The following is a 27,068-nucleotide window of genomic DNA, read 5'->3' as shown; positions in this document are numbered from 1 at the left end:
GGAAGGAAATGCCAACTGAGATCCAAATAGCATATAGGCTTTTCAAATGGCATCTTCTAGGACCCAAATAAAAAAGAGCAAGAACGGGTACAACCAAGAACTAAACACTAAAGGTCCAATTCATTACAACTAGCCCATAAGTCTTAAAGCACCACTTCAGAAGTTTTTTTTCAATGTAATGCTGGAGTGGTGCTACTAAACTAAGTTCCCTTTCCCTGGTCTCACACACCAGTCGCCGTCTTCATCTGTTCCCAGTGCGGCTCCAGTCGGTCTTCTGCAGGTTGAGACCTGCCGAATTGCTCCAGTGTTTGCTGGGCGATCCAGAAGTCACAACTCAATGCAAGTCTATGAGAGGCAGAACGAGGTTCACATAGACATACACTGAGAGTTTGTGGGGGTTACCTCTGACTTGCGGTCAGTTAGAAGTTGCACTCACAAGATGGCAGTGCCGGGAAGAGCTGAAGACAGCAGCAACCTATCAACATCTGTCCAGCAGCAAGGCATTAATATCAATGGAAATAAATAAATCGTGAGGCAACTTTGAGAAGTTATTTAAAGACACGCTTCTTAAACTGCTGTAATGGTATCAGATAACACAAGAGCTGTGACAACTTTATGGATAGGGTGTAGTTACTTGAGCACACAACATCTGACAGGTCAAAAACTTTCCCTCAAATTAGGCTCTGTTCACACTTGTGTTCTGAGTTCTCTTTCAGGAACAGAGAAACAGAATTTATGTAAAAAATGGATCTATTACAAAATGAATGTACAATTCATACACGAAGAAAGCATCTCTGGCTGCTATGGGCATAAAAGGGGACAAACTTATGGTGTGACCCCCATGCTCCCCTGACCTCTACCCCATTCAGAACCTCTGGAGCATCATCAAAAGGAGTGTCTATGATGGCGGGAGGCAGTTCACATCTAAGCAACAGCTCTGGGAGGGTATTCTGTCCTCATGCAAAACAATTGAAGCAGAAACCATCCAAAACCTGACAAATTCAATGGACGAGAGAGTTCAGAAGCTCCTTTCGAACAAGGGGTCCTATGTGCAAATGTAACATCACCTAGAATAAAGTTTTGAGTTGAAAACTGTTTGATTTCAGTTTGTAATAACCTGCTAATGCTTATAATTTCAAAAATGACCATTTTTTTGTTCTTTATTAAAATGAAAAGGTTGAAAACTCTGCTGTGCATAATAATTTGGAACATGCATTTTGAGTGCAGTTTGAGTGTTTTATTTTTTTAAAAATATCCTGTTATCATAGGCAGTTTGTACAAAAACCTTTCAATTGTACTGTAATAGTTATTTGACTGGAAAATTACAATGACTGCAACTCATATAGGTAATTTGGGAAAATCTGAGAAAAAATTATTTGCATAATAATTTGGAACACAGTGCATTATATATTTTAGAGTCGGAGTCTGTCCATTTTATACCGACTCCACCAAAATGGACACAGATGCATGGTTAGGCCTCGTTTAGACATCCACTTTATACGTACATGTCTTATCCATGGTTTTCATGGATAAAACACGTACACATTATAGTCTATTGGGCTGTTCACATGTACATGTTTTTGTGGACAATGTGTTTGGAAAAAAAATATATGGGAGACGTTTCTGTTTTTGATCTCCATCACAAATCAAAAGTACCAATACACAATCTATAGGTCCGTGAAAATCACAGACAACACATGGATGGCATTATCGTCTGTGTGCTGTCTGTGATTAACGCTGCAATGAGTAGGAGAAAATTTGTTCTTTATTTACTTTTTTTTCATATACGAGAGTCACTAATGAAGCACTGATAGTAAAAACCGACGGCAGAATGAGGCGTAACGTCCAGATGTACACTGGAGACACAGCTCTAGGCATTACAAGTTGTAGGTATAATGACACCATCTTAGGGTAAATATGAATTTTGCATTATTCTTGTTAATATTGCGGCATCAAATTCCACAGCTCTTTACAGACATATCACTGTCCCCATTGGGGCTCACAATGAAAATTCCCTATCAGTATGTCTTTGGAGCATGAGAGGAAGCCGGAGAACCCAGAGGAAACCCACGCAACATGGGGAGAACATACAAACTCCTTGCAGATGTTGTCCTTGGTGGGATTTGAACCTGGAATCACCAAAACTAACCATTGATCTCCATGCTGACGATTAGCAGAAACATAAACATATATGAACAAACACAAACCATATATTATATATATATATATATTATATATATATATATATATACATATATATATACATACACACACATACATACAAACATGTCTACACAAACATATAAAACAATTTATTCACATTTTCATAATACCAATATCTTCATTTTGAGACTGACATGTATATAAGACATCTTCACATCCTTCTTCATATACCTAGTCGTGAGGATTTAGGAGCGACAGTATCGAGGATGTACAGCTCAGCACCGCCCTTGTGTCCATGGCAACAGTGTACTGTAGCTACTATGCAAAATTGCTTTTTTTTTTTTACATATACAACAGAAACTAAAGTAAAAGGCATATAGAGAGATAGAGACTCCTACTGAAAGCATCTATCTACCTATATGAATGTATGAACATGTAAAGGTTTTGTGTTCCCAGACCAGAATCATGTTATCAGTAAGCTTCACTTTAGAATATAAGACATAACCCTTATCATTCACTGTAATGCTGACAAATCTGACATGCTTTACAAATTCAGTAACATAAATTGGAATAGAAAAATTTATTCTATTACTATTTCTTGTGTTGTTCTAGAATTCGCTCTAAATTACACTCTCAACTAAAAAAAATTTGGATTAAAACGACCGGAGCTGTTGCTTTACAACCAATCAATAACTTCACCTTTTTAATAACCACCTTGCTATTTAAAAAAATATAGAAAAACATAATCCTGTTATATCCATAGTCGTATTAAATGAAGTCCTGAAAAATACAGAGGTGTCTACCCAGAGCTGTTACTGAAGTACAATAAGGCCGGTTTCACAAATCTGTATACCATGGCCTGAGTACGGTCTATGGGTGGCCGCAGATCTGTGTGCCGTACATTTGTTCCATATCCAGCGCCATTACATCTCCAGATATGTTGGATTTACACACATCTGTAGGTCTGACTCCGCATAGTGCTTTTAAAGGAGAGCTGTCGAAATAATCCGTTCACCCCCAACTGTTACTGTGTCATGTTGCTCTTAATTGCATCCATAGCTTTACTGATGCAATCTATTGCACCCTGAAAAATCGATGTTTTAACCCTTTAAACGAGCACGTTCGGGTACTCGCCGAGTATTTTTGGCGTGCTCGGGATTTCAGTTACAGAAGCCGCGGCTGCTTGTGTCGCAGCTGTTACACATGTAGGGATTGCCTGTTTGTCAGGCAATCCCTACATGTGTCACAGCTAACAGTAGCGACACATCCAGCCGCAGCGGCTGTAACTGAAAGGCCGAGCACGCCGAAACTACTCGGCGAGTACCTGAGCGTGATCGTTTAAAGGGTTAAACGAGCACGCTCACTCATCACTACTCTGGACATGATCACAGCAGTCCCAAAGCCTCTGCCTTCCCTGCTTTATTCCCAGCGCAGCCCCACCTTCCTCTGCTTGACTGACAGCTCACTGGCTGTGTAATTAAAGCCATCACTCAGCAAAGCAAAGAGGAGATGAGCAGGGAACAGAGTCAGGGATACAGATACCAGGGAACTGCTCTGATCATGACCAGTGTACTTAAGCCTTATTTGCATATGAATTAAAACAGCAACTTTTTCAGTAAGGGTATGGGTGACATTTTCTTTCAAAGAGCAACATGATAATATAAACAGTTTAGGCTGGGAGAATTGGATTGTGCAATCAGATTCCTTTAAGTGCAACCCATTGCACATACAATATAAGACATTTTCTATGCAAATTGTCTCTTCAGAGAGGAAGAGGACTTGAACTCTAGTGCCACCTATTGAAAGTAGCAATCCTAAAAGTCAATCTCATACTTTGCACAGACGAAGGGCAACACCCCAACACATTGTGTCTGCAAATTGAGATTCTTGTTTGGCTTTTATCTCAACTCATATGACAAGGCTCGTTAAAGGGTCGATATAGATTTTAAGGATTGCTACTTCCAATAGGTGGCGCGCTAGAGTTCGGGTCCTCTTCCTCTCTGAAGAGTCAATTTGCATATTTAATTTGCCAGAGGAGCATGCATGGCATATAAGTCTCCTCACACTGACATGCCAGGCTTGGCTTGTCACTCTCCACAAGGAGAAACCTTACCCCTTAGATCCAAGACATTTTATGCACATCACACTACTGACCAACATTTGCTTTATTTTTCCCCACTTTGTAATTGGACTTCAAAATTCTACTTTTCCACAGGATCTCCATTTCCATCTCTGTAGTGCACAATGGACAGGCCCTTTTAGACATCCCAAATACAATAGACCACAGTGAATTCTAAGCAAGACTTTGGCGCCAGAAGACTGTAATAAAGAGTAATTTTATTGTGGATTACGAACACAAAAATTTGCGAACTATCAGTCAGTCAGAAATACTGAAACGTTGACTATTTCTAAATATTGTCTCCAGCATGTCCTATGGCTCTGCTTCTTTAAACTTTACAGTACTAACAATTTACTTGTTCTTATGTAGCTTTTGCCAGATAACCTGCATAATATTTAGAAGTATGTAGAGAATTCTTAACACATGGTGTCTACTCTACAAACGGAACATGTACAGTAACGAACACATCGCAACTTAGGAGGCTTCGTATTTAAGCAGCAAAACATCCCTTGCATGTAGAAAACGCAACTACATGGTTATATAGAAAAAGCTACCTTACACACAAGCATATATTTATCAATAGGGTTGTCTCCTTTCAGAAAACTTTTCTCCCTATATGCACAGTGCCTTGTGATAAAAATCAAACAAACCCTGCCTTATGTACCCTCCCTGGGTCCAGTTTCCAATGTTTGGCTGAAGTGGTGACATCACATCATCACTGCTGCAGCCAATCACTAAGCTCAGTGGCTCTTTCCATGTAGACAGCACAAGCTACTTAGAGCGAGCTCAGTGATTAGTTGCAGCTATGTCAATGTAATGTCCCGCTGCAGCCAAACAACAAGAAACTGGACCCCGGGAAGGTATGGAAAGAATAGTTTTTTGTTTTTTTTACAATAAACTACATATAGGGAAAAGTTTTCTGAAAGGTGTTAACCTCTTTAAGATTATGTTGTTACGGAGATAAAACACGTGAAAAATCCGTTGTGTGACACATTACCAGTGTTGTAAAGAAGATTTGCGGTGTAAATGAACTGTGGATTTAAATTCTGCAGCATCTCAATTTATGTTTTGGATGTTACCACGGATTTCACTCATTGCTTTGCCAAAGGAGAAATGCATGGCTTAACCATTTCACAACATTATCTACAGTGGCATTTCCGCTGTGTGAGGATGATGGGATTGATTTCGGAAAATAAAATACAACCCAAGAATATGCTTATGTAGTATTTTATGAAGATGAAAGTATAGTTAATAGTGATGAGCCAGCGTGCTCGTTTAACCCTTTAAAAGAGCAAGCTTGGGTGCTTGCCAAGTATTTTGGCATGCTCAGCATTTCTTTTACTGTCGCCGCGGCTGCAAGTGTCACGCCTGTTAGACAGCTGTGACACATGCATGGATAGCCTGACAAACAGGCAATCCCAGCATGTGTCACAGGTGTATGACCGATGTGACACATGCAGGTGCGGCGACACTTTCAACGATGCCGAGCACGCCGCAAATACTAGGCGAGCGCTCGCCGAAGGGGTTAATAATTCATACTTGCTCTACACTAATAGTTAACCATACAGTGTATTTGGCTTTTAGCACAAGTCAGTTCTCTGTTTTTCTCTACAACTGCAGTTAAATCCATATCTATTCAATACCATAATCTATACTATTTTCTAATATACTTGAATTAAAAGTTCCCTAAGTACACTAACTGCTTTTCTGTTTTTCCCCCACTTCCTCTTTGATGATGCGCATGCTGGGATAATCAAAGAAAGCGTTACCAGACGGCAGTGACTGCAACCCTTGCCCCTTCCCTAAAACCAAACGTCATCAGTGACGCTTAATTCAGAGGCTGGGCTAGTCCCTGCACGATGTGCACAATGACAGCATGATCTCTCGCTGGCTCAGATCAACAGTAATGAGCTGGCACCAGAGCGCATTGGGAGAATACCCTATTTGCAGAAAGCAGCGCCGCCCTTGCAAGTGACGTCACTGGTCTCAGCATGCAGGGTATTTTGACAACACGCTCCTTTGCAGGCTCGTTACTGCTGATCTGAGCCAGTGATAGATCGCGCTGTTATTATCGCACAGTGTAAATCGCGCTGGGACTAGCCCAGCCCCTGAAATAAGCGTTCCTGATGACGCTTCGTACCAGGAAGGGGGCAGATGACGCTTCGCTGGAGTATCCCAGCATTCACTGGGATTCTCAACCCAAGCGTCATCAAAGAGGAATTAAAAAAAGAAGAAAAGCAGTTAGATAGTTATGGCCCTAAATATATTCAGTGTGATTTAGAGGGATTTAGGATGAAAAAAAAACTTTGGACTTCAGACCACCCCTTTACATCAATGTTCACAAGTCCCAGATATGATATGTATGTATTTTAAAAATCATAGTCCCAATAGTTACTGGAAAGAATTAACAGCTTATAAGTAGTGTTGAGTGAGTGTGTTCAATTAACCCTTTCACTGAGCACGCTTTGGTGCTGCCCGAGTATTTTCGACATGCTCGACAGCTGTTTTCGAGCCGTCGCATCTGCATGTGTTGCAGCTGTTAGGCAATCTCTGCATGTGTTGCAGCTGTCTTAACAAACAAGCAATCCCTGCATGTGTCGCAGCCGTCTAACAGCCGAGACACATGCAGCCGCGGAGGCTCGAACATAGGTGTCGAGCACTCCGAAAATATACTGGCAGCACCCAAGCGTGCTCAGTCAAAGGGTTAACCGAACACGCTCGCTCAACACTACTTATAAGCAGATCCTAGTTATATAAGTGGTATTTTTCTATTCCATATACTGTCGTTTTATATTGATATTGATGATTTATGGGTATGACCTTCTCTTTTTGACTGTTTGCAGCGATCATTCTGTAAAATTTGCATGCTACATACCTATTGTGTGTGAATTTGTAAGCAGATCAATACTTTTATGAAGAAAAAAACAAACATTCTTAAGACAAAACCTTAAAGGAGTTGTCTGGACAAACATATTAATGTTCAGGCACAGGGAAGTATATATAAATTATATATATACAGTACAGACCAAAAGTTTGGACACACCTTCTCATTTAAAGATTTTTCTGTATTTTCATGACTATGAAAATTGTACATTCACACTGAAGGCATCAAAACTATGAATTAACACATGTGGAATTATATACTTAACAAAAAAGTGTGAAACAACTGAAAATATGTCTTATATTCTAGGTTCTTCAAAGTAGCCACCTTTTGCTTTGATGACTGCTTTGCACACTCTTGGCATTCTCTTGATGAGCTTCAAGAGGTAGTCACTGGAAATGGTTTTCACTTCACAGGTGTGCCCTGTCAGGTTTAATAAGTGGGATTTCTTGCCTTATAAATGGGGTTGGGACCATCAGTTGTGTTGTGCAGAAGTCTGGTGGATACACAGCTGATAATCCTAATGAATAGACTGTTAGAATTTGTATTATGACAAGAAAAAAGCAACTAAGTAAAGAAAAATGAGTGGCCATCATTACTTTAAGAAATGAAGGTCAGTCTGTTCGAAAAATTTTGAAAACTTTGAAAGTGTCCCCAAGCGCAGTTGCCAAAACCATCAAGGGCTACAAAGAAACTGTCTCACATGAGGGATGCCCCAGGAAAGGAAGACCAAGAGTCACCTCTGCTTCTGAGGATAAGTTTATCCGAGTCACCAGCCTCAGAAATCGCAGGTTAACAGCAGCTCAGATTAGAGACCAAGTCAATGCCACACAGAGTTCTAGCAGCAGACACATCTCTTCAACAACTGTTAAGAGGAGGCTTTGTGCAGCAGGCCTTCATGGTAAAATAGCTGCTAGGAAACCACTGGTAAGGACAGGCAACAAGCAGAAGAGACTTGTTTGGGCTGAAGAACACAAGGAATGGACATTAGACCAGTGGATATCTGTGCTTTAGTCTGAGGAGTCCAAATTTGAGATCTTTGGTTCCAACCACCGTGTCTTTGTGCGACGCAGAAAAGGTGAACGGATGGACTCTACATGCCTGGTTCCCACCGTGAAGCATGGAGGAGGAGGTGTGATGGTGTGGGGGTGCTTTGCTGGTGACACTGTTGGGGATTTATTCAAAATTGAAGGCATACTGAACCAGCATGGCTAACACAGCATCTTGCAGTGGCATGCTATTCCATCCGGTTTGCGTTTAGTTGGACCATCATTTATTTTTCAACAGGACAATGACCCCAAACACACCTCCAGTCTGTGTAAGGGCTATTTCACCAAGTGGGAGAGTGATGGGGTGCTACACCAGATGACCAGGCCTCCACAGTCACCAGACCTGAACCCAATCGAGATGGTTTGGGGTGAGCTGAACCGCAGAGTGAATGCAAAAGGAATAACAAGTGCTAAGCATCTCTAGGAACTCCTTCAAGATTGTTGGAAGACCATTTCCGGTGACTACCTCTTGAAGCTCATCAAGAGAATGCCAAGAATGTGCAAAGCAGTCATCAAAGCAAAAGGTGGCTACTTTGAAGAACCTAGAATATAAAACATATTTTCAGTTGTTTCACACTTTTTTGTTAAGTATATAATTCTACATGTGTTAATTCATAGTTTTGATGCCTTCAGTGTGAATATACAATTTTCATAGTCATGAAAATACAGAAAAATCTTTAAATGAGAAGGTGTGTCCAAACTTTTGGTCTGTACTGTATATATATATATATAAATATATAAATTATATATATATATATATATATATATATATATATATATATATATATATATATATATATATATAAACCACTGTTAAAGGGAACCTGTCACTTGATTAATCTTGCCCAAACCACGGGCAGCATGAATTAGTGCCTGGCTGATATATTTTTCTCTAAACCACTCCACGGCTTCAGAGTAAGTGTAGAACCATAGACAGAGAAGTTCTGCTAGAGGTGATTGACAGGTCTCTCCTGTTGTTCACATAAGAGAGAGACCTGTCAATCAACTATGGGTAAAGACATCCGTTGGCGGTATCGGACTAGTCTTGTCAGATATTCAAACTATATGTTCTCTGAAATGCCGGACCATTTCAGAAAAAAATATATATACAGTACAGACCAAAAGTTTGGACACACCTTTTCATGTAAAGATTTTTCTGTATTTTCATGACTATGAAAATTGTACATTCACACTGAAGGCATCAAAACTATGAATTAACACATGTGGAATTATATACTTAACAAAAAAGTGTGAAACAACTGAAAATATGTCATATTCTAGGTTCTTCAAAGTAGCCACCTTTTGCTTTGATGACTGCTTTGCACACGTTTGGCATTCTCTTGATGACCTTCAAGAGGTAGTCACCGGAAATGGTTTTCACTTCACAGGTGTGCCTTGTCAGGTTTAATAAGTGGGATTTCTTGCCTTATAAATGAAATTGCAGGTTAACAGCAGCTCAGATTAGAGACCAGGTCAATGCCACACAGAGTTCTAGCAGTAGACACCTCTCTACAACCACTGTTAAGAGGAGACTTTGTGCAGCAGGCCTTCATGGTAAAATAGCTGCTAGGAAACCACTGCTAAGGACAGGCAACAAGCAGAAGAGACTTGTTTGGGCTAAAGAACACAAGGAATGAACATTAGACCAGTGGAAATCTGTGCTTTAGTCTGAGGAGTCCAAATTTGAGATCTTTGGTTCCAACCACCTTTGTGAGACGCAGAAAAGGTGAACGGATGGACTCTACATGCCTGGTTCCCACCGTGAAGCATGGAGGAGGAGGTATGATGGTGCTTTGCTGGTGACACTGTTGGGGATTTATTAAAAATTGAAGGCATACTGAATCAGCATGGCTACCACAGCATCTTGCAGCGGCATGCTATTCCATCCGGTTTGCGTTTAGTTGGACCATCATTTATTTTTCAACAGGACAATGACCCCATACACACCTCCAGGCTGTGTAAGGGCTATTTGACCAAGAAGGAGAGTGATGGGGTGCTATGCCAGATGACCTGGCCTCCACAGTCACCAGACCTGAACCCAATCGAGATGGTTTGGGGTGAGCTGGGCCGCAGAGTGAAGGCAAAAGGGCCAACAAGTGCTAAGCATCTCTGGGAACTCCTTCAAGATTGTTGTTAGACCATTTCCGGTGACTACCTCTTGAAGCTCATCAAGAGAATGCCAAGAGTGTGCAAAGCAGTCATCAAAGCAAAAGATGGCTACTTTGAAGAACCTAGAATATAAGACATATTTTCAGTGGTTTCACACTTTTTTGTTAAGTATATAATTCCACATGTGTTAATTCATAGTTTTGATGCCTTCAGTGTGAAAGTGCAATTTTCATAATCATGAAAATACAGAAAAATCTTTAAATGAGGTGTGTCCAAACTTTTGGTCTGTACTGTACCTGGAAGCAATCATGAAGCCAAGCTTTGACTCATACTTCATGTGGTTTCATGATGCCCTTTAAAATGTGAACACTGCAGCCAATCAGAGGCCACTGACTGGCTGCAGCATTCACATGATGCCCATACTGAATAATCATCCTAGCAGACTGACGGAGGAGGTATTGGTTTGGGAGGAGAGTATCAATTGCTTTTATTTCTTTCACCACCTTAGGCCCAAAAGATGTTGAAGATAGGAGAATACATGGCACATTATCACTGCAGGACATGGTAAAAAGGAACAGGGGGTGACCCATTTGAAGGGGAAAGGAAAATTAGCAGCTATAAAAATTATTTTTCTATTTTGCAAAGTTACCTGCTTTTACTATTACATTTTTTGAGGTCACAGATGACCCCTTCAGGTACATTTTCTAAGAATGATTTATATTGAGAGATTATTTTCCTACAGTGAAGATGCAAATGAACTACGTTTACACAGACATGTACAATGCAAATATATATTTTTTACCAAAACAAAGAAGAGATGATCTCATTAATTGCTATAAAACACAATCAAATTACGGCTAAGGTTAAGATGCATATATGGTCTATTTACTGACTACTGATATTTCCATATGACCTAATAAGAAATGGCTTCAAGCTAAATTGGGATGCTGGATTGACTTACACAATAACATATGATAATGAGAAAACTAGGTCTACATCAACTCAAGAACATTACACATCACAATGCCTCAGACTGGAGGCGAAGGAACAGGTTCTTTAGGAGAATTTTAAAAATGCAATGTTGTCCCAAAGCTGAGCAAATCTGGCCAATGAAAATTAGTGATTTCACTGCATCTCTCTGCAGTGACGGGAAGCACAGAAGCAAGCTGTCATTCTGCAAAAGCAGCCCTAACAAGCCACACTGATGCTCCTCAAAGACAGGAGCTCCCTGGCATCTCCTGAGAGCTGCAGCCTTCACTATGTTAAATGACTTTCATCATGTATTTTCAGATGCTTATTGATTTCACAGTGGGAAGACAGAGCGAGCGACTGACCGCAGCAGCCTGGGAGCAGCAGTATATGCTCTGCATGATAGCACTATGCTGAAACAATGGCTCAGCCCAAGAACAGCTTCTCATTAGGGTCATTTTCTGGAGATATATGTGGCACCTGGCTTCCCCTATACTCTGCCTACAAGTGAACAAGATGTGGCAATTGCACCCAAAGGAGGCTCACAAAGGATCTGTAATTTTTGGCACAGGTAAGAGCTTCTAGACACTTTTCACATGGCACAGAGTTTTTGCATTATCCCTATGCAGCATAACCCTTCACGTCTAACTATAAGATTTGGGGGGGAGGTAGGAAGACCTGATATCAATATGGCTTTGTGTACTAGAGAGGATAGGTAGAAATTTGGGTTCTGCGCTTCCATCATAACTGCTAAATCAGAAAAAGTCACTGCACAGTCATCAGATAACAGACACAAAGCGGTGGGACTTGCATCCTGACACTCGGCTCTATGGTTCGGCTTTGTTTTTGCAGCTAGTAATATCATTTGCATTATTCCACAATTATTCAACCTATTTACACAGCCGTGACAAAAGCAGAATAGACATGAAAGAACTTATTTGCATTGCATCCAAGGTGATATTCAAAAGGGTGGGGAAAAAAAACAAATTAATATACAAATGCCTTCATTTAAAGGGCTATGGAGCAGTTGAATTAATTTCAGACAGGATTGTGCCATTATTTCAGGGATGTGCACTTCTTCATTTGTCCATGTCTGCTGTAAACTACTTGTTAGATGGCTGTGAACATACAGTATCAGATGATCGCCAGTGTATGGGGGACAGGAAGAATCAGGTAATGTGTAATGGGATCACCGCATCAAATCCGCTAACTGTTAGCTAGGAATCCTCTACATTCATATCTGTCTAGGCGAGTATAGACACATTCCATGACATACTGTTACAATCACACAGAGAAATAAGCTTTTACTTAGGGCAGCACGGTGGCTCCGTGGTTAGCACAGCAGCCTTGCAGCGATGGGGTGCTGGGTTCAAATCCCACCAAGGACAACATCTGCAAGGAGTTTGTAGGTTTGTGTGGGTTTCCCCCGGGTTCTCCAGTTTCTTCCGACACTCCAAAGACATACTGATAGGGAATGTAGATTGTGAGCCCCAATGGGGACAGTGTCAATAATGTCGGCAAATTGTCTGAATTGTAAAGCGCTGCGGAATATGTTGGCGCTATATAAATAAAAAGATTATTATTATTTTACTTACACACCACAGTTATAATTGAGGGTTAGTAATATAGAACACTTCTTTTATTTATGAAGGCCAAAGAAATAGTACAACTCGCATAATGAGTGATATTTAGGCTGCGCAAGTGTGATATGGACTTTACATATAATCGATAATTCTAAAAGAAACAAAAGGATTAGCAGAGACTATGGTGGGAACTTTCATGTATTTAATACAAGGAGAGTAGTACTTTGGGAGGACCCTCACCAGCCAGACTCTGACTCATTGCAGGTGCGTGATATCAAAATGGGGGGCAACTCACATTCTGTAAATTATTGTTACAACTAGGTAGTAGATGTCAGAAAAAATGTTAAGCAGCTATAAATTTGGGATATTGTACTCATCAATATGTTATTTATTAAACAACACAAGACTCTAAATTTGGGACCTCAATGTAGTAGATTTTGGCTTTACATCAACAAGGATAAATATGAATTATCTCAAACACCCTTCCCTTTATGCTACATATTACAACTAAAAAAAGCCCAGCCGCTCATTAGCCTGTAAAGAAAGTTTCAGCTTCGCATCTCTGATGGCAGGGTGAAAAACATGAGCAACAGCCTGGATAACTAAACATCAGTCAGTTGCTATCCATTTGGCGAGCTCCACTACATCTCTAAATAGATTCCACCCCTGCTGAAAAACAGAGCTGCTGAACATCTTTACAGCCAACCGAGAGAATGACAATGACATCATGTTTCAATATCTAAAAAGATGCTTCAGAGAAGTAAAGGTCCCTTATGGCAGAAGGAAGCAGGTAGGTGTTTAACAGCATGATGCCAAGCTCAGCCACACATCTCCCCTGCCTAGAAACACATTCGCCCAGTAGACCGCTCTGGGCAGCCCACCTCCCAACTGCAAGTTACAAAAGATGAATTGATTTAATGAACTCTCCTTCTCTCAACATGTCCTCTAAAGTAACAGGAAATGTTATGCCTGTGACACAGGACTGATGCTTTATCTTTGGCCAGCGTGAGATCTGGCAGCATTCACATTTTCCATTTTCTGCAGACACTCTCAGTTAGATACACATAAAAGAAGTAAAAATGTAATTTTTTTTGCCCCCTTAACAGAAAAAGAACCTGATGTAACACTCAGGTTTCATTTATTTTACAACTACCTCTGCTAATGAGCATTTGTTATATGGGTCACTTATTTTGGATTTGTATGTACCACATTTACTTCAATTCCCAAGATTTACAAAAAAAAGTATCCAAAATATTGTGTCAACTCTGAAAGCAAGTGCCGTTTACATCCCCCCGGTGTTACTCCAGATAAATCTGTTCTGACCCCATGTAGGATCTGCAGAATTTCACTGGAAAGCTGTTGTTGGAATAGACATGACATAATAGAGGCACAAAAATGTAGATACAGCCGACACAAGCACAACACAACGCATAATAAAGCACAAGTGCATCTACACTAAATATACAAAGCCACAATCACGGAAGGGAAGCTTTGTGTGTTTCATTACTAATATAAAACGATAAGTTCTTACATACTGTACAGCACCAAAACAGTAAAAAACACTGCAATAATATGTTGACATTACAGTCTTGTCTCTATATATTGAAAAAAGGACTAACATGCCCAATAAGCACTAAAATAAAACAATATGAAACAAATATTGACTGCACAGAGCAGTGGGAGTGGGCGAGATCTGCCGATATGTATTAGACTTGTAGCATGGTAGGAACGTTTCACTGGAAAGCAACCATCACAAGTAAGAAAAATGCAACAATATTGCAGAAAAATATTTAGTAACATTAAACTTGGAAGAACTTTCAGCTAGTTGCTATAGCAACTACAGCGCAGACTAAAGCACATTTGCATAAATTAAGGGACTTGCAAAGGCTGAAAACCAGTGGGAGCTAAATTAAGAGCAATGTATATGTATATATATATATATATATATATATATATATATATATATATATATATTTATATATATATATATTTATTACACACACACACACATTATATATACATACATATACACATGCATAGTGAAAGAGAAAACAAAAAAATAACATGGCAGATAGACAATATTTTTAAGATTACTGGAAGTACAACTAAAGTGTGGACGACTTTTTTGAGAGAGAGTTTATTTCAATGTTTGATTTGGGTTGAGGTGGACACAACAGTGGCTTTTTGAAGAGCTGAATATGTACGGTCAGTACATGTTTCTCTGGACCATGGACCGGAAGAACATAGCAGGACCACTTTTATGCAGTCATTATTGTCCCAATTTGCCCTTTTGGTGTAACACCGGGGGAGGGGCACTCTATCCATGTAATTTTGCATCTTTCGCTAACACAATGAAATGATCCCATAAATACTTAAATTGTTTGTCCGGTTAGCAGTATTAACAAAAACATACAACAAAAGAGCACAAGTCACAAACTTTACTCATATTCACGTTAATAAATTGTCTGTAATTTGTTACATATACAGAATTTCTTGTAGTGATGGTTTTCTTAGGATTAAGAATGGAATAAGTATAGGAAAAGCAATATAAAATAAGTCAAACTAAATGTGATATTTTTGGCTTTTTACAGGACTCATGCCTCCTAATTCAAAACAATGTTTTTCACCTTCATGCTGGAAACCAACATGCAGTCTGAAGCCAATATAACAGTCCGCGATGAGATTAATGACGTCAGCAGCAACATGTACAAACCGCTGTCATACCCGCTTAGCTTCCAAATCTCCCTCACTTGTTTCCTCATGCTGGAAATCGTTCTGGGTCTTGGAAGTAACCTTACCGTACTGGTTCTTTACTGCATGAAGTCCAACCTGATCAATTCAGTCAGCAACATTATTACTATGAACCTCCATGTTCTCGATGTGATAATATGTGTAGGATGTATCCCTCTAACTATTGTAATCCTACTGCTGCCACTGGAGAGCAATAGTGCGCTGATCTGCTGCTTCCATGAAGCGTGCGTTTCATTTGCCAGTGTGTCCACCGCTGTTAACGTCTTTGCCATTACTCTGGATCGATATGACATTTCTGTCAAACCTGCCAATCGTATCCTGACCATGGGCCGTGCAGTTATATTGATGACATCCACATGGATAGTATCTTTCTTTGCTTTTCTGATTCCTTTTATTGAAGTAAGCTTTTTTAGCTTTCAAAGTGAAAACCAGTGGGAGAATAAAACACTTTTATGTGTCAGCTCAAACGAATATCATACGGAACTCGGGATGTATTATCACCTTCTGGTTCAGATTCCCATCTTCTTTTTCACAATAGTTGTCATGTTGATCACATACAGCAAAATTCTTCAAGCCCTCAACATCCGCATAGGCACAAGGTTTTCAACGGGGCAAAAAAAGAAAATCCGAAAGAAAAAAACCATTTCTCTGGCTACACAGCATGAGACAACGGATATATCGCAAAGCAGTGGAGGTAGAAACGTGGTTCTTGGTGTGAGGACTTCTGTATCTGTTATTATTGCCTTACGCCGAGCAGTAAAGAGGCACAGGGAGAGACGGGAAAGGCAAAAGAGAGTCTTCAAGATGTCACTTCTGATCATTTCGACCTTTCTGTTTTGTTGGACGCCTATTTCCTTATTGAATACAACTATTTTATGTCTTGGCCCAAGTGACCTTTTGGTTAAACTCAGACTTTGCTTTTTAGTCATGGCTTATGGAACCACCATATTTCATCCTCTGTTGTACGCATTCACAAGACAAAAATTCCAAAAAGTTTTAAAGAGCAAAATGAAAAAAAGAGTGGTTTCAATTGTGGAAGCTGATCCCATGCCTAACAATGCAGTGATCCACAACTCATGGATAGAACCCAAAAGGAGTAAGCAGCTCACAAACGACGACAATGAAGCTAGACAGAAATGTTTAGCACCTCAGGTGGTCACTGACTAGGTTAAACCTTTTGTTTTTCTATTCAAAAACAGGTAGGAATATGAAAAGTAATCGTACGGCCTACATTTTTTTTTATTTATTTTTACATGGAATAATCCACTGTATATTTTAAATCCATTGTATTTAGGCTAGGTGTTCAGTTTCCTCACTACTTATAGTTCATTGGGCATGGAAGTCTGTTAAATTATCGTATATACTTTGTCAGTATTTTGTTCACAGATAAACATAAATGTATATCAGATTTTTTTTTAAGAAAAAGAGAAAATTATACAATAAATATATCTTTTAAGTAATTTGGAGAGAAAGATAAAAAAAAAAAAAAATCTTTGGGCTTCGTTACGAAAATGATTCTTAACAGTAATGTTTTTGGCACCTAAATTGCAATCGGATTGCTGGAATTTGCCCAGCTCTGTATCTAGCATTTCTGAAAAATGCAAAATGATGTATTAAAAGAATATAAATGTATAATTAAAGCATACAATATAGACTAGAATTCTAAGCTTTGATGAATAGGAGAGAACATAGAAATGGGAAAGTGAAAATTGCCATTTTCCAAATAAGTTTACCAATAAGAAACATTATAAATCTTGGGTAAGAGAATTTAGCATTACATTACAGAAAAGGTCCTCACAGCCTGACATAACAAACGCACAAATAAGCGGCCACATAGACACCAGGTAATGGGAGAACAGGAGTGATTAAACACCTGTCACTCAAGGCTCTAATATTCTACTTCTCATTCTCATGTGTAACAGATTCTTGTGCAAACTCTAAAACATAACCTGGCCTGAATACAAGAATCGGGACAAGCTCTCTGCTGAGTACATGATATATTCCTGATTATATGACAGATCTGCTACATGGCTTCAGCTAGGAAACACATTAACTAGGACTTTTACAAGCACCCGGCATCGGGTATACATGAGAAACTGTTGACATGAACAGATGACTAAATAAGCATAAGGAACTCCTATGAAAAACACATAAAACCAGGTTGGGTTTTATATCACACACTTGAAGGGAGTGTTTAAATCAGAAGATAACCTATTGTTTTAATCAAGCTTTTATGAAAAACATTTTTCTAAATATTTATTTTTTCGTTAATTTAACATATCACTATCTATAGTTTAAAAAAAAAACAAAAAAAAACATACTGAAATCTTCCAGTTTTTACTCTAGCTACTGAGCCTTATAACAGGCTGACGTTTCCTGTTCTGTAGAAATCATATTTGTCAACTCTTTATCATTATAGGCAATGAGGGGTAACACTTTTATATGGATTACAAAGGATGCACCGTTCGCAATATATGATGCCACAATTCCACCTTTCTGTACAATGGCCTCTGTACGGGACACAGAAAATTTGCAGAAAATTCTACTGTACAAGTCAATTGGTCAAATGCTATCTATTTAATGTCTATGGTCCATAAGGCTGCAAAAACCCTGGCAAGATAGGAGGCCTATAATCATATACAACATAGAGAATAACTAGATTTAAAAATAATAAAAAAATAGCTGCACCATCTGGTTTTAAATATTAAAACATAATGTAGGTAATGAATTTAACCTGTGAACGTTCCAGATACAGAAACATTTTAGCATAGTACTTTACATTTTATACATACTTAAAGGGAACCTGTCATCAGGATTGCGCTAAGTAAACTACAGGCATTGTCATGTTGGGGCTGTTACACTGATTAAAATGATACCTGGGTTGATGAAATTCGTCTTGTGATTAATATGTGTTTGCAGTTTGGAGTTAATGAGATGCTTGCGCTCCGGGGCGGCCTGTGAGAGGGTCTTTATTTGGTGCTCTGGCCTCATAGTCATTATTCTGGGCTTAAATGACAGGTCACTGATTCTGCAGCGACCTACGTCCTATTTTAAATACTGCACCTGTGCAGTCAATATTGTGGTCTTGAAAAAATGAAATTTGGCTCCAACAAAATGGCACTGGCCAGTGTAACGGCGCCAACCTGACAATGCCTGTAGTTTACTTAGCAAAATCCTGAAGACAAGTTTGCTTTACTTTGCAGGTATTTTTGATACTTACAGATTGTGACCAGCTATTTAAAAATGTACAAATAAAGTAGAACTCTGCAACGCTGAGTATGTAAATATGAAGTATGAAATATGAATAGCATTAATGATGTAGAAAATAGAAATAAATGAGAAATCTTAGCGCATAAATTGGCCAATTCATGTGTACCTGGTAGCTGCGATAAGGCGTTTCTCAATGTCAGGACCTAACCATGTGAATACCTCTCTAAGGGACATCCGTCTGCTTATATGTGGGAAAGTAAGATCCTATTGCAATTAAAACCACCGGCGGCATCAGGGTGGAGTGCTCAGTCAAAGCTTTCATAATTCAGATTTACATACTCAGCATTGCAGAGTGCTACTTTATTTGTCAATTGTATATGGAAGTAGCTTCTCCTAGTAAGCACCTGTTCACACCTATTTCTTGTATTGGAAGTGCCGTCAGATTTTTTTGTTTCTATGTTCAGCTATTTAAAAATGACTGATTGACAAACCAACTAGCACATTTTTATAATGTTCTTACATGTTTTTTATCCACAACTAGCTTTGAGTTTCCCCAGCTCCCAGAAAATGTCTTATTCACAAGTCAGAGGGTTATCCTGCAACTGGGATGAAGGCAGAAGTAGGCAACCGCCTTGGGCACTACCTCACACCACCCATGCCGCTAATAATGGACACGGTTTCTACAAGAAACAAGGGAATTGTACTAAGAAACAAGTGGTTGGGGCATAACAGAAGGGATTGTGGCTTAGTGAGACAAGGGTGAGGCCAAAAAAGGTGACAACATGCACCATAATTGCATGAAATAGTTGTGTAAACCATGTTAAACTATAAATGGTATAAAATTAGACAAATGCATCTAAAAATGCACCAAAATTACCATCTGGAAGAGTAACCGTGATACACATTTTAAGACTGTCAAGTCTAATTTTATTTAGAGTATTAAACAGAATTAGTAACTCTGCCCCAATGCTGCTTTCCGACAATCCAAAGGTTTAAGTAAAAATATGTAAGCACACAAACTTGTTTTCTTTAAATCCTATAGGATAGAGCATCAATGTCAGTTCAGTGGCGGTCTGGTATCCCCACCAATCAATTGTGATCAGCTCCGACGGCAGCGAATGTTAAGAGTGAATGAATGTGAACAGCACTGCTCCATTTACAGTGTAGTGGTCGCTGCTGAGAACTGCAGATCAGCTCCTATTCCTCACTCACTTTGCCAGAGCTGATAACAGCTGATCGGTTGGGGTATTGGATCTCCACCAACCTGATATTTATGATCTATCTAAAAAGTCAAGTCATAAATATCAAAAGTCTGGTCACAGGAATCAAATTTGAATTTTACATGCACTACAAATCATGGGATTTCTTTAAATGATATAGTTGAATTGAAAACTATTGCTTCTCTGCAACGGGGTGGCACGGAAAAATGTATATCAGGCATTTAGTGTAAAGACCCGGTAGACGAGTACCTCTTACCTTCTCAGACCTCAGGATATAGCTTATTGTGAGACTAAGGTTCTCAAGTCAGAGTTTCTATATATCTTGCTGTTAATATGTACAGTATACATAACATACAAAGACAGATTAAATGTATTCAGCTGATGATAGCCATCTGTGAGGGTCACCAACCACCCTATGATATTAATTCAGACCCAACAGTGTTGAAATTGCCAATTACTTGGATGGAGGTTGTGCTGTAACGTCAGACACAGATCTGGGTCAGACATGGTCCTGTTTTGGAAAAGTGGAGAGTGCCCAATGGCTCCTTTATTTCAGGCATTAAAAGGGTTATCAAGGGGTCAATCCCCCTAAAGGTTAGACATGGGTTGGTCATCTTATTACTAGGGTAGGCTAATCCGCTTAATTCTATTTGTAAAGTGATGTTTAAATGAGAGCAAAGGCTTCAATTAACTGCACTTACTTATGGGATATATTTGAGTACCGAGAGAAAACTATTGAAAATGCAGTACTTCAGTGATACTATTGTTGTTCGACTATTCATATGGTTACTCTTTCTAGATTTAGCCTACAAGTTTAAAAAGTATTTGAAAGTGATCTCTTGTTTAGATGTTTTCCACATATACCGTCCTTCAATAATATCATTTATACTATTGGAATACACAGGGTAAAATGGTTTATTTGCTTTTATTCACTTATAATAATTTCAATTCAACCCGTTTGTTCTTTACTTTGGAGACGTCACCATGGCTGAATTGATAAGTCGATGGTGGAAAATAAAAATATAACCTAATGGACCATAATAGATCAATCAAATGGATCACAATGAATCATAACAGGTCATAAAACAAATGTGAGTTATGACCCTAGTGTGGAGAGAATCTGAGCCCAATAATATGGACGGCTCATCAGAACACAAGACGTTGCACCTGCCTTACTACATCTCCCATCTAGCCCCTCATAGTTTGCTTCATTATATTTCAGAGCTGAGACTTTGGTAGAAGGCGCAGATTACACAGTCACTGGTTGCCACGCACCATGTCAGTGTACTGTGATCATCAGTCCGGTAAATGTGGAGGACTCGCTGGTTGAGAGACATGTAGCATTTCCTTTGGTCTGAATTGTGAAGAAGATCATAATGTATCAGCAAGAGATTACAATAACATTGCTTTTCCTGTCGAAAGACACATCTTTAATAATCTACCAGACTTTTATACAAATTAGATATAAAAGCGACTTCTAATCCAGACGCATCAAGGATTATTATGTCTAATAATATCGTTTCAATTGTAGCATTTTCTGACCCAGAGATTAACAAAAAGGTATTATCAAATGTTTAAAAGACAACAATTTTAGAAATACCAGTGCATCTTAAGTTTATAGAAACACATTTAGATCATAGCCAAAGAACTATAATGAAACTCTTCAGCTGGGTTCCCAGATATGCATTTAATCGAGATCAGATTTCTTGTGCCTCAACTGATGTCAAAACGGCATCAGTTGTCATCAGGATTTTTCATAAGCTTCTAAAACAAAGCTGTCAAGATTGATAAAATAAACTGAACACTATATGAATGTGAATGATCTCATAGCAAACTATCAGCTCTTAAGATAATTTTCCTCCGATGTTTCACTGGATTAAAGCCAGATGGCCACACAGGTTGAGACATGGCCTTAGGGATGTCATGGTCTGTTATTCATGGACTAGACAAGGGATTTTCCCACCAGAACTCAACATCATCATAGGCATATGGCTGTCAAGTTGGGGCCAGGAGACAGGCATGTAGTACATGCCCCACGGTCTGTATTCGGACTGCGACACATGCATGTGAGAATCTGCTATTACTGTAATATAGCAGTGGAAACCACCGTGTATAGGCACTTACACATAACACACCTTACAACTGTCATATACTGTACATATTATTTCAAATTACTCTTTAAAGGAAGTATAGCAAGGACATGTATATTCTACCGCTCTTTGCACCACCGATGCAATATCTTACTATCCTATTATATACCACACATGCATTTTGGGGGAATAAATTAAAGTTATTCTCATCAACATAAATGGGTGAAATTGCCAAATGTTTGTAAAACAAGCAAATGTGCAATTTATTTGTCATTAAAAATCCTCTCCATTCTCCAGAACAGATGAACTTTTAATTGTATGGTTTACTGCTCATTACCTAAGTTAACGGCCACTTGTGTGGTCTATCAATGGTGCCTGGTCTAGTAGGCAAGGAGTTCATAGCTTATAATCTCTTTATAGAGCTTGTAATCACTACTCTGAAGCTGGCCAGATTGACCTTTTCAGTCCCCTTGTGCTACTCTGAGGCTGCAAAGGCAAAACACAGAGCTTGGCCCAAAGGTACAGCAATGCCACAGGCCCAAAACTATTAATCATGAGCACACTGTCCCCCCCTGGCAAGGACAACCCCTTCTCATTCTGAATCTTTGCCCCCGTTAAAATAAAAACACTTCTATTTGCCTCCTGCGTAGGCTCTGTTCCAGTAGTGTCGGCACTCGTGTTCTTGGGGCTCACGTGAGGCTGGCATCACAGTCCACGCCTTCAATCATATAAGTAATCAAGAGGAAGTGAGCGGCCAGTCACAGCTCTCATTTCCTGTTGATTACCTATGAGCGGCCAGTCGCAGCTCTCACTTCCTGCTGATTACCTATTACCGGCCAGTCGCAGCTCTCATTTCCTGTTGATTACCTATGAGCGGCCAGTCGCAGCTCTCACTTTCTGCTGATTACCTATGAGCGGCCAGGCGCAGCTCTCACTTCCTGTTGAGTACCTATGAGTGGCCAGTCGCAGCTCTTATTTTCCTGTTGATTACCTATGAGCGGCCAGTCGCAGCTCTCATTTCCTGTTGATTTCCTATGAGCGGCCAGTCGCAGCTCTCATTTCCTGTGGATTAACTATGAGCGGCCAGTCGCAGCTCTCACTTCCTGCTGATTACCTATGAGCGGCCAGTCGCAGCTCTCATTTCCTGTTGATTACCTATGAGCGGCCAGTCGCAGCTCTCACTTTCTGCTGATTACCTATAAGCGGCCAGTCGAAGCTCTCACTTCCTGCTGATTACCTATGAGCGGCCCAGTCGCAGCTCTCACTTTCTGCTGATTACCTATGAGCGGCCAGTCGAAGCTCTCACTTCCTGCTGATTACCTATAAGCGGCCCAGTCGCAGGTCTCATTTCCTGTTGACTACCTATGAGCGGCCAGTCGCAGCTCTCACTTTCTGCTGCTTACCTATGAGCAGCCAGTCACAGCTCTCACTTTCTGCTGATTACCTATGAGCGGCCAGTCGCAGCTCTCACTTCTTGCTGAGTACCTATGAGCGGCCAGTCGCAGCTCTTACTTTCCTGTTGATTACCTATGAGCGGCCAGTCGCAGCTCTTACTTTCCAGTTGATTACCTATGAGCGGCCAGTCACAGCTCTCATTTCCTGTTGATTTCCTATGAGCGGCCAGTTGCAGCTCTCATTTCCTGTTGATTACCTATGAGCGGCCAGTCGCAGCTCTCACTTCCTGTTGAGTACCTATGAGCGGCCAGAAGCAGCTCTTACTTTCCTGTTGATTACCTATGAGCGGCCACTCGCAGCTCTCACTTTCTGCTGCTTACCTATGAGCAGCCAGTCACAGCTCTCACTTTCTGCTGATTACCTATGAGCGGCCAGTCGCAGCTCTCACTTCTTGCTGAGTACCTATGAGCGGCCAGTCGCAGCTCTTACTTTCCTGTTGATTACCTATGAGCGGCCAGTCGCAGCTCTTACTTTCCAGTTGATTACCTATGAGCGGCCAGTCACAGCTCTCATTTCCTGTTGATTTCCTATGAGCGGCCAGTTGCAGCTCTCATTTCCTGTTGATTACCTATGAGCGGCCAGTCGCAGCTCTCACTTCCTGTTGAGTACCTATGAGCGGCCAGAAGCAGCTCTTACTTTCCTGTTGATTACCTATGAGCGGCCACTCGCAGCTCTCATTTCCTGGTGATTACCTATGAGCGGCCAGTCGTAGCTCTCAATTCCTGTTGATTACCTATGAGCGGCCAGTCGCAGCTCTCACTTCCTGTTGAGTACCTATGAGCGGCCAGTCGCAGCTCTCAATTTCCTGTTGACTACCTATGAGTGGCCAGTCGCAGATCTCACCTTCCTGTTGATTACCTATGAGCGGCCAGTCGAAGCTCTCACTTTCTTGTTGATTACCTATGCGTGGCCAGTCGCAGCTGTCACTTCCTGTTGAGTACCTATGAGCAGCCAGTCACAGCTCTCATTTCCTGTTGATTACCTATGAGCGGCTACTCGCAGCTCTCACTTTCCTGCTGATTACCTATGAGCGGCCAGTCGCAGCTCTCACTTCCTGTTGATTACCTATGAGCAGCCAGTCACAGCTCTCATTTCCTGCTGATTACCTATGAGTGGCCAGTCGCAGCTCTCACTTCCTGTTGATTACCTATGAGTGGCCAGTCGCAGCTCTCACTTCCTGTTGATTACCTATGAGCGGCCAGTCGCAGCTCTCATTTCCTGTTGATTACCTATGAGCGGCCAGTCGCAGCTCTCATTTCCTGTTGATAACCTATGAGCGGCCACTCGCCACTCTCACTTCCTGTTGATAACCTATGAGCGGCCAGTCGCAAGTGGCTTTTTATCTTAATAAAGTGGGCAGAACAGAGTGGTTTGTTGGCCCCTTCCAGGCACACTTGGTAACAGCACCAGCAAATACCCTTATCTATGCTCCTGGTGGATGGTGCCCTATGAATCCTTAAATACACCACATCTGAGGATCATCAGTGACCATTGGATTCCAACAAGAGGAGGCAAAAATTATTACTTATTTTGAAATAGTAAGCCATACTGTGATTAGAATATTAGACTGTGGATTAGTCCTTTACCTTTCTGGTTATTCTACAACCCATATGAATACACAATGCTGTATTACTTGTACCTAACAGTAAGATACAGATGCAGCTCTGCTTTATTACAGTCTTTCTTCTTATTAGTCTCCAAATGTCATCAATGTCAATCACAAAGCAAAACACATTCCAAAAGCAAATTAATACCCACACAACTGCAGAGAAGATGACAGCCGACATAAAGGGCACATATTAAAGTATCAATAATCCACATAGTAAACTGTATAGTAATCTGTAACTGCACATGAGACTATGATAGAATTTAGACATTTTATTGCTTCTCATCTCCATTACACAGAGCATTAACACTCAATTTAAGCATCAAATAAAACATAAATGGAATATACTACATATATAGGCCAAAGTAGACTATTTCCAAAGTAATACGAAGGTAGAATCCCGATAATCCACAAGTGCACCTGTTCTCTATGATCAACAAGAGATTGCTTCAGTTTCTTTCATCTGACTTTAAAACCTTATTATCTTGAAGTGTAACCAGTGTAAATTTCCATCATGGCCTATGGGGTATGACACTTTCTACAATATACAATCTTATTTTCTGCAATGTTTTGCAATTATGTTCAGAAATTAGCAATGAAGTTCTTTGTTGTCAATCTTGTTCTGCTTACCAATAGTATTAAGATTATTTTGTCTACTGAACATTCCTACAATTTTAACCACGGAGGGGAAAATTAGTTTTTTTTATCTCATATAGCTCAAGTCCATACAGTGGAAACCAAGCAACAACTAGAAAAAAAATACTCATTATTATCTGAAGTTTTGTCTCTAACGATAGGCCAAAAGATGTGGTGGCAAAGGGGCTTTGTGGACAATACAAATGTACGAAAGAAAGCACAGTTCATACCATGTACAGTACTATATTAAAATGAGTGTGCATAGAAGAATATAAAGTTTAATTATATTTTACATAAAAGAAAAACTTATTTAAATGGTACAAATCTTCTGAATAGTTATGTTCTAAAATGTATACAGTCCCACTCAAATTGGTTGCCAAAAATTGTGGTTAAGTAGGAATATATAATTTACATATGAAAGGTGCCCCAATGTTCAGTTTTAAGATCTGACCCTGGGCCCTAACAGGTCCTCTGCCGGCTTGGTCTAACACCGTACACTGTTTTCTGGGTCGAAACAAGACCAGAACAGTGGGATGACTGCTTGTGTCAAAAGCTAAGCCAGTCTCCTTCCGCCAATGAAGGAGGCTGGTTTAGCTATTGAAGTGAGCCATTCCCCTCCAGATCTAGCTTTGGTCTTGTGCCAAAACAGGTAGCACTGTCCTGTACCGTACACAAACAAGACGAGGACATACCAGGACCTGAGTTTCAGGCTTTTAAGTAGAGATCGGAGCACCTTTCAGATGTAAAGTATATAGAAATCTGCATAATTTAGGTTCATTTAATTACAGTATTTTTAGCTGGAAAGCCATTTACCGTCATTCATATGTTAACCTTAAAACGTAATCGTTTTCTCAAGATAAATTGCAGTATTTTAAAGCTAGATGTATTATACCATAAAAAAGGATGTCCTAGCTTTTTTATAGATCAGCAAACATTTACAGAGTGGTTGACCTGTTTATTTCACAGAAATCCAAAAGCACACAGACAAGTAATCTGGCACTTAGGAATCTGGTCAAGTCATGTATGAGTGAGTGGTAAGGAATCAAGGCACAAGATGACAGAGACTGGAACAACCAAATGTATCCTGTGAACAGGTGATGCCAACAAAAAGAAAACGAAAAATGAGAACTAAAGAGGCATAGAAGAGAGGTAAAGAACGCAAAACAGAATTATGTCTATAATGACAGAACATCCACACAAGAGGCAGAAATGCTGTGGATTTTCTGC

General features: G+C 40.0%; 2 protein-coding genes across 10 annotated transcripts in view; one reads left to right on the top strand and one right to left on the bottom strand.

The window, feature by feature from the left end:
• The window catches only part of COG5 (component of oligomeric golgi complex 5), a 414,164-nt gene that overhangs the window by 317,275 nt on the left and 69,821 nt on the right, over positions 1-27,068 (bottom strand). The window lies entirely within an intron of this gene.
• On the top strand, positions 11,352-27,062 carry GPR22 (G protein-coupled receptor 22). Of its 4 annotated transcripts, XM_073652202.1 has the most exons (3): positions 11,352-11,861; positions 15,465-16,823; positions 26,808-27,062. In XM_073652202.1, the coding sequence occupies exon 2, from the start codon at positions 15,490-15,492 to the stop codon at positions 16,789-16,791; it is 1,302 nt and encodes a 433-aa protein (XP_073508303.1). In that variant the 5' UTR covers positions 11,352-11,861; positions 15,465-15,489; the 3' UTR covers positions 16,792-16,823; positions 26,808-27,062. The 4 variants fall into 4 exon arrangements, with proteins under 4 accessions (XP_073508303.1, XP_073508302.1, XP_073508304.1 ...); XM_073652201.1 differs by lacking the exon at positions 26,808-27,062 and having other exon boundaries at positions 11,353-11,861; positions 15,465-17,084; XM_073652203.1 differs by lacking the exons at positions 11,352-11,861; positions 26,808-27,062 and adding an exon at positions 12,313-12,463 and having other exon boundaries at positions 15,465-17,084.

Source organism: Phyllobates terribilis, unplaced genomic scaffold, assembly GCF_046119375.1.
Source record: "Phyllobates terribilis strain yellow unplaced genomic scaffold, ASM4611937v1 Scaffold_11__3_contigs__length_659146591, whole genome shotgun sequence".
Lineage (NCBI taxonomy): Eukaryota > Metazoa > Chordata > Amphibia > Anura > Dendrobatidae > Phyllobates > Phyllobates terribilis.
This window is presented reverse-complemented; position numbering and strand designations above follow the sequence as displayed.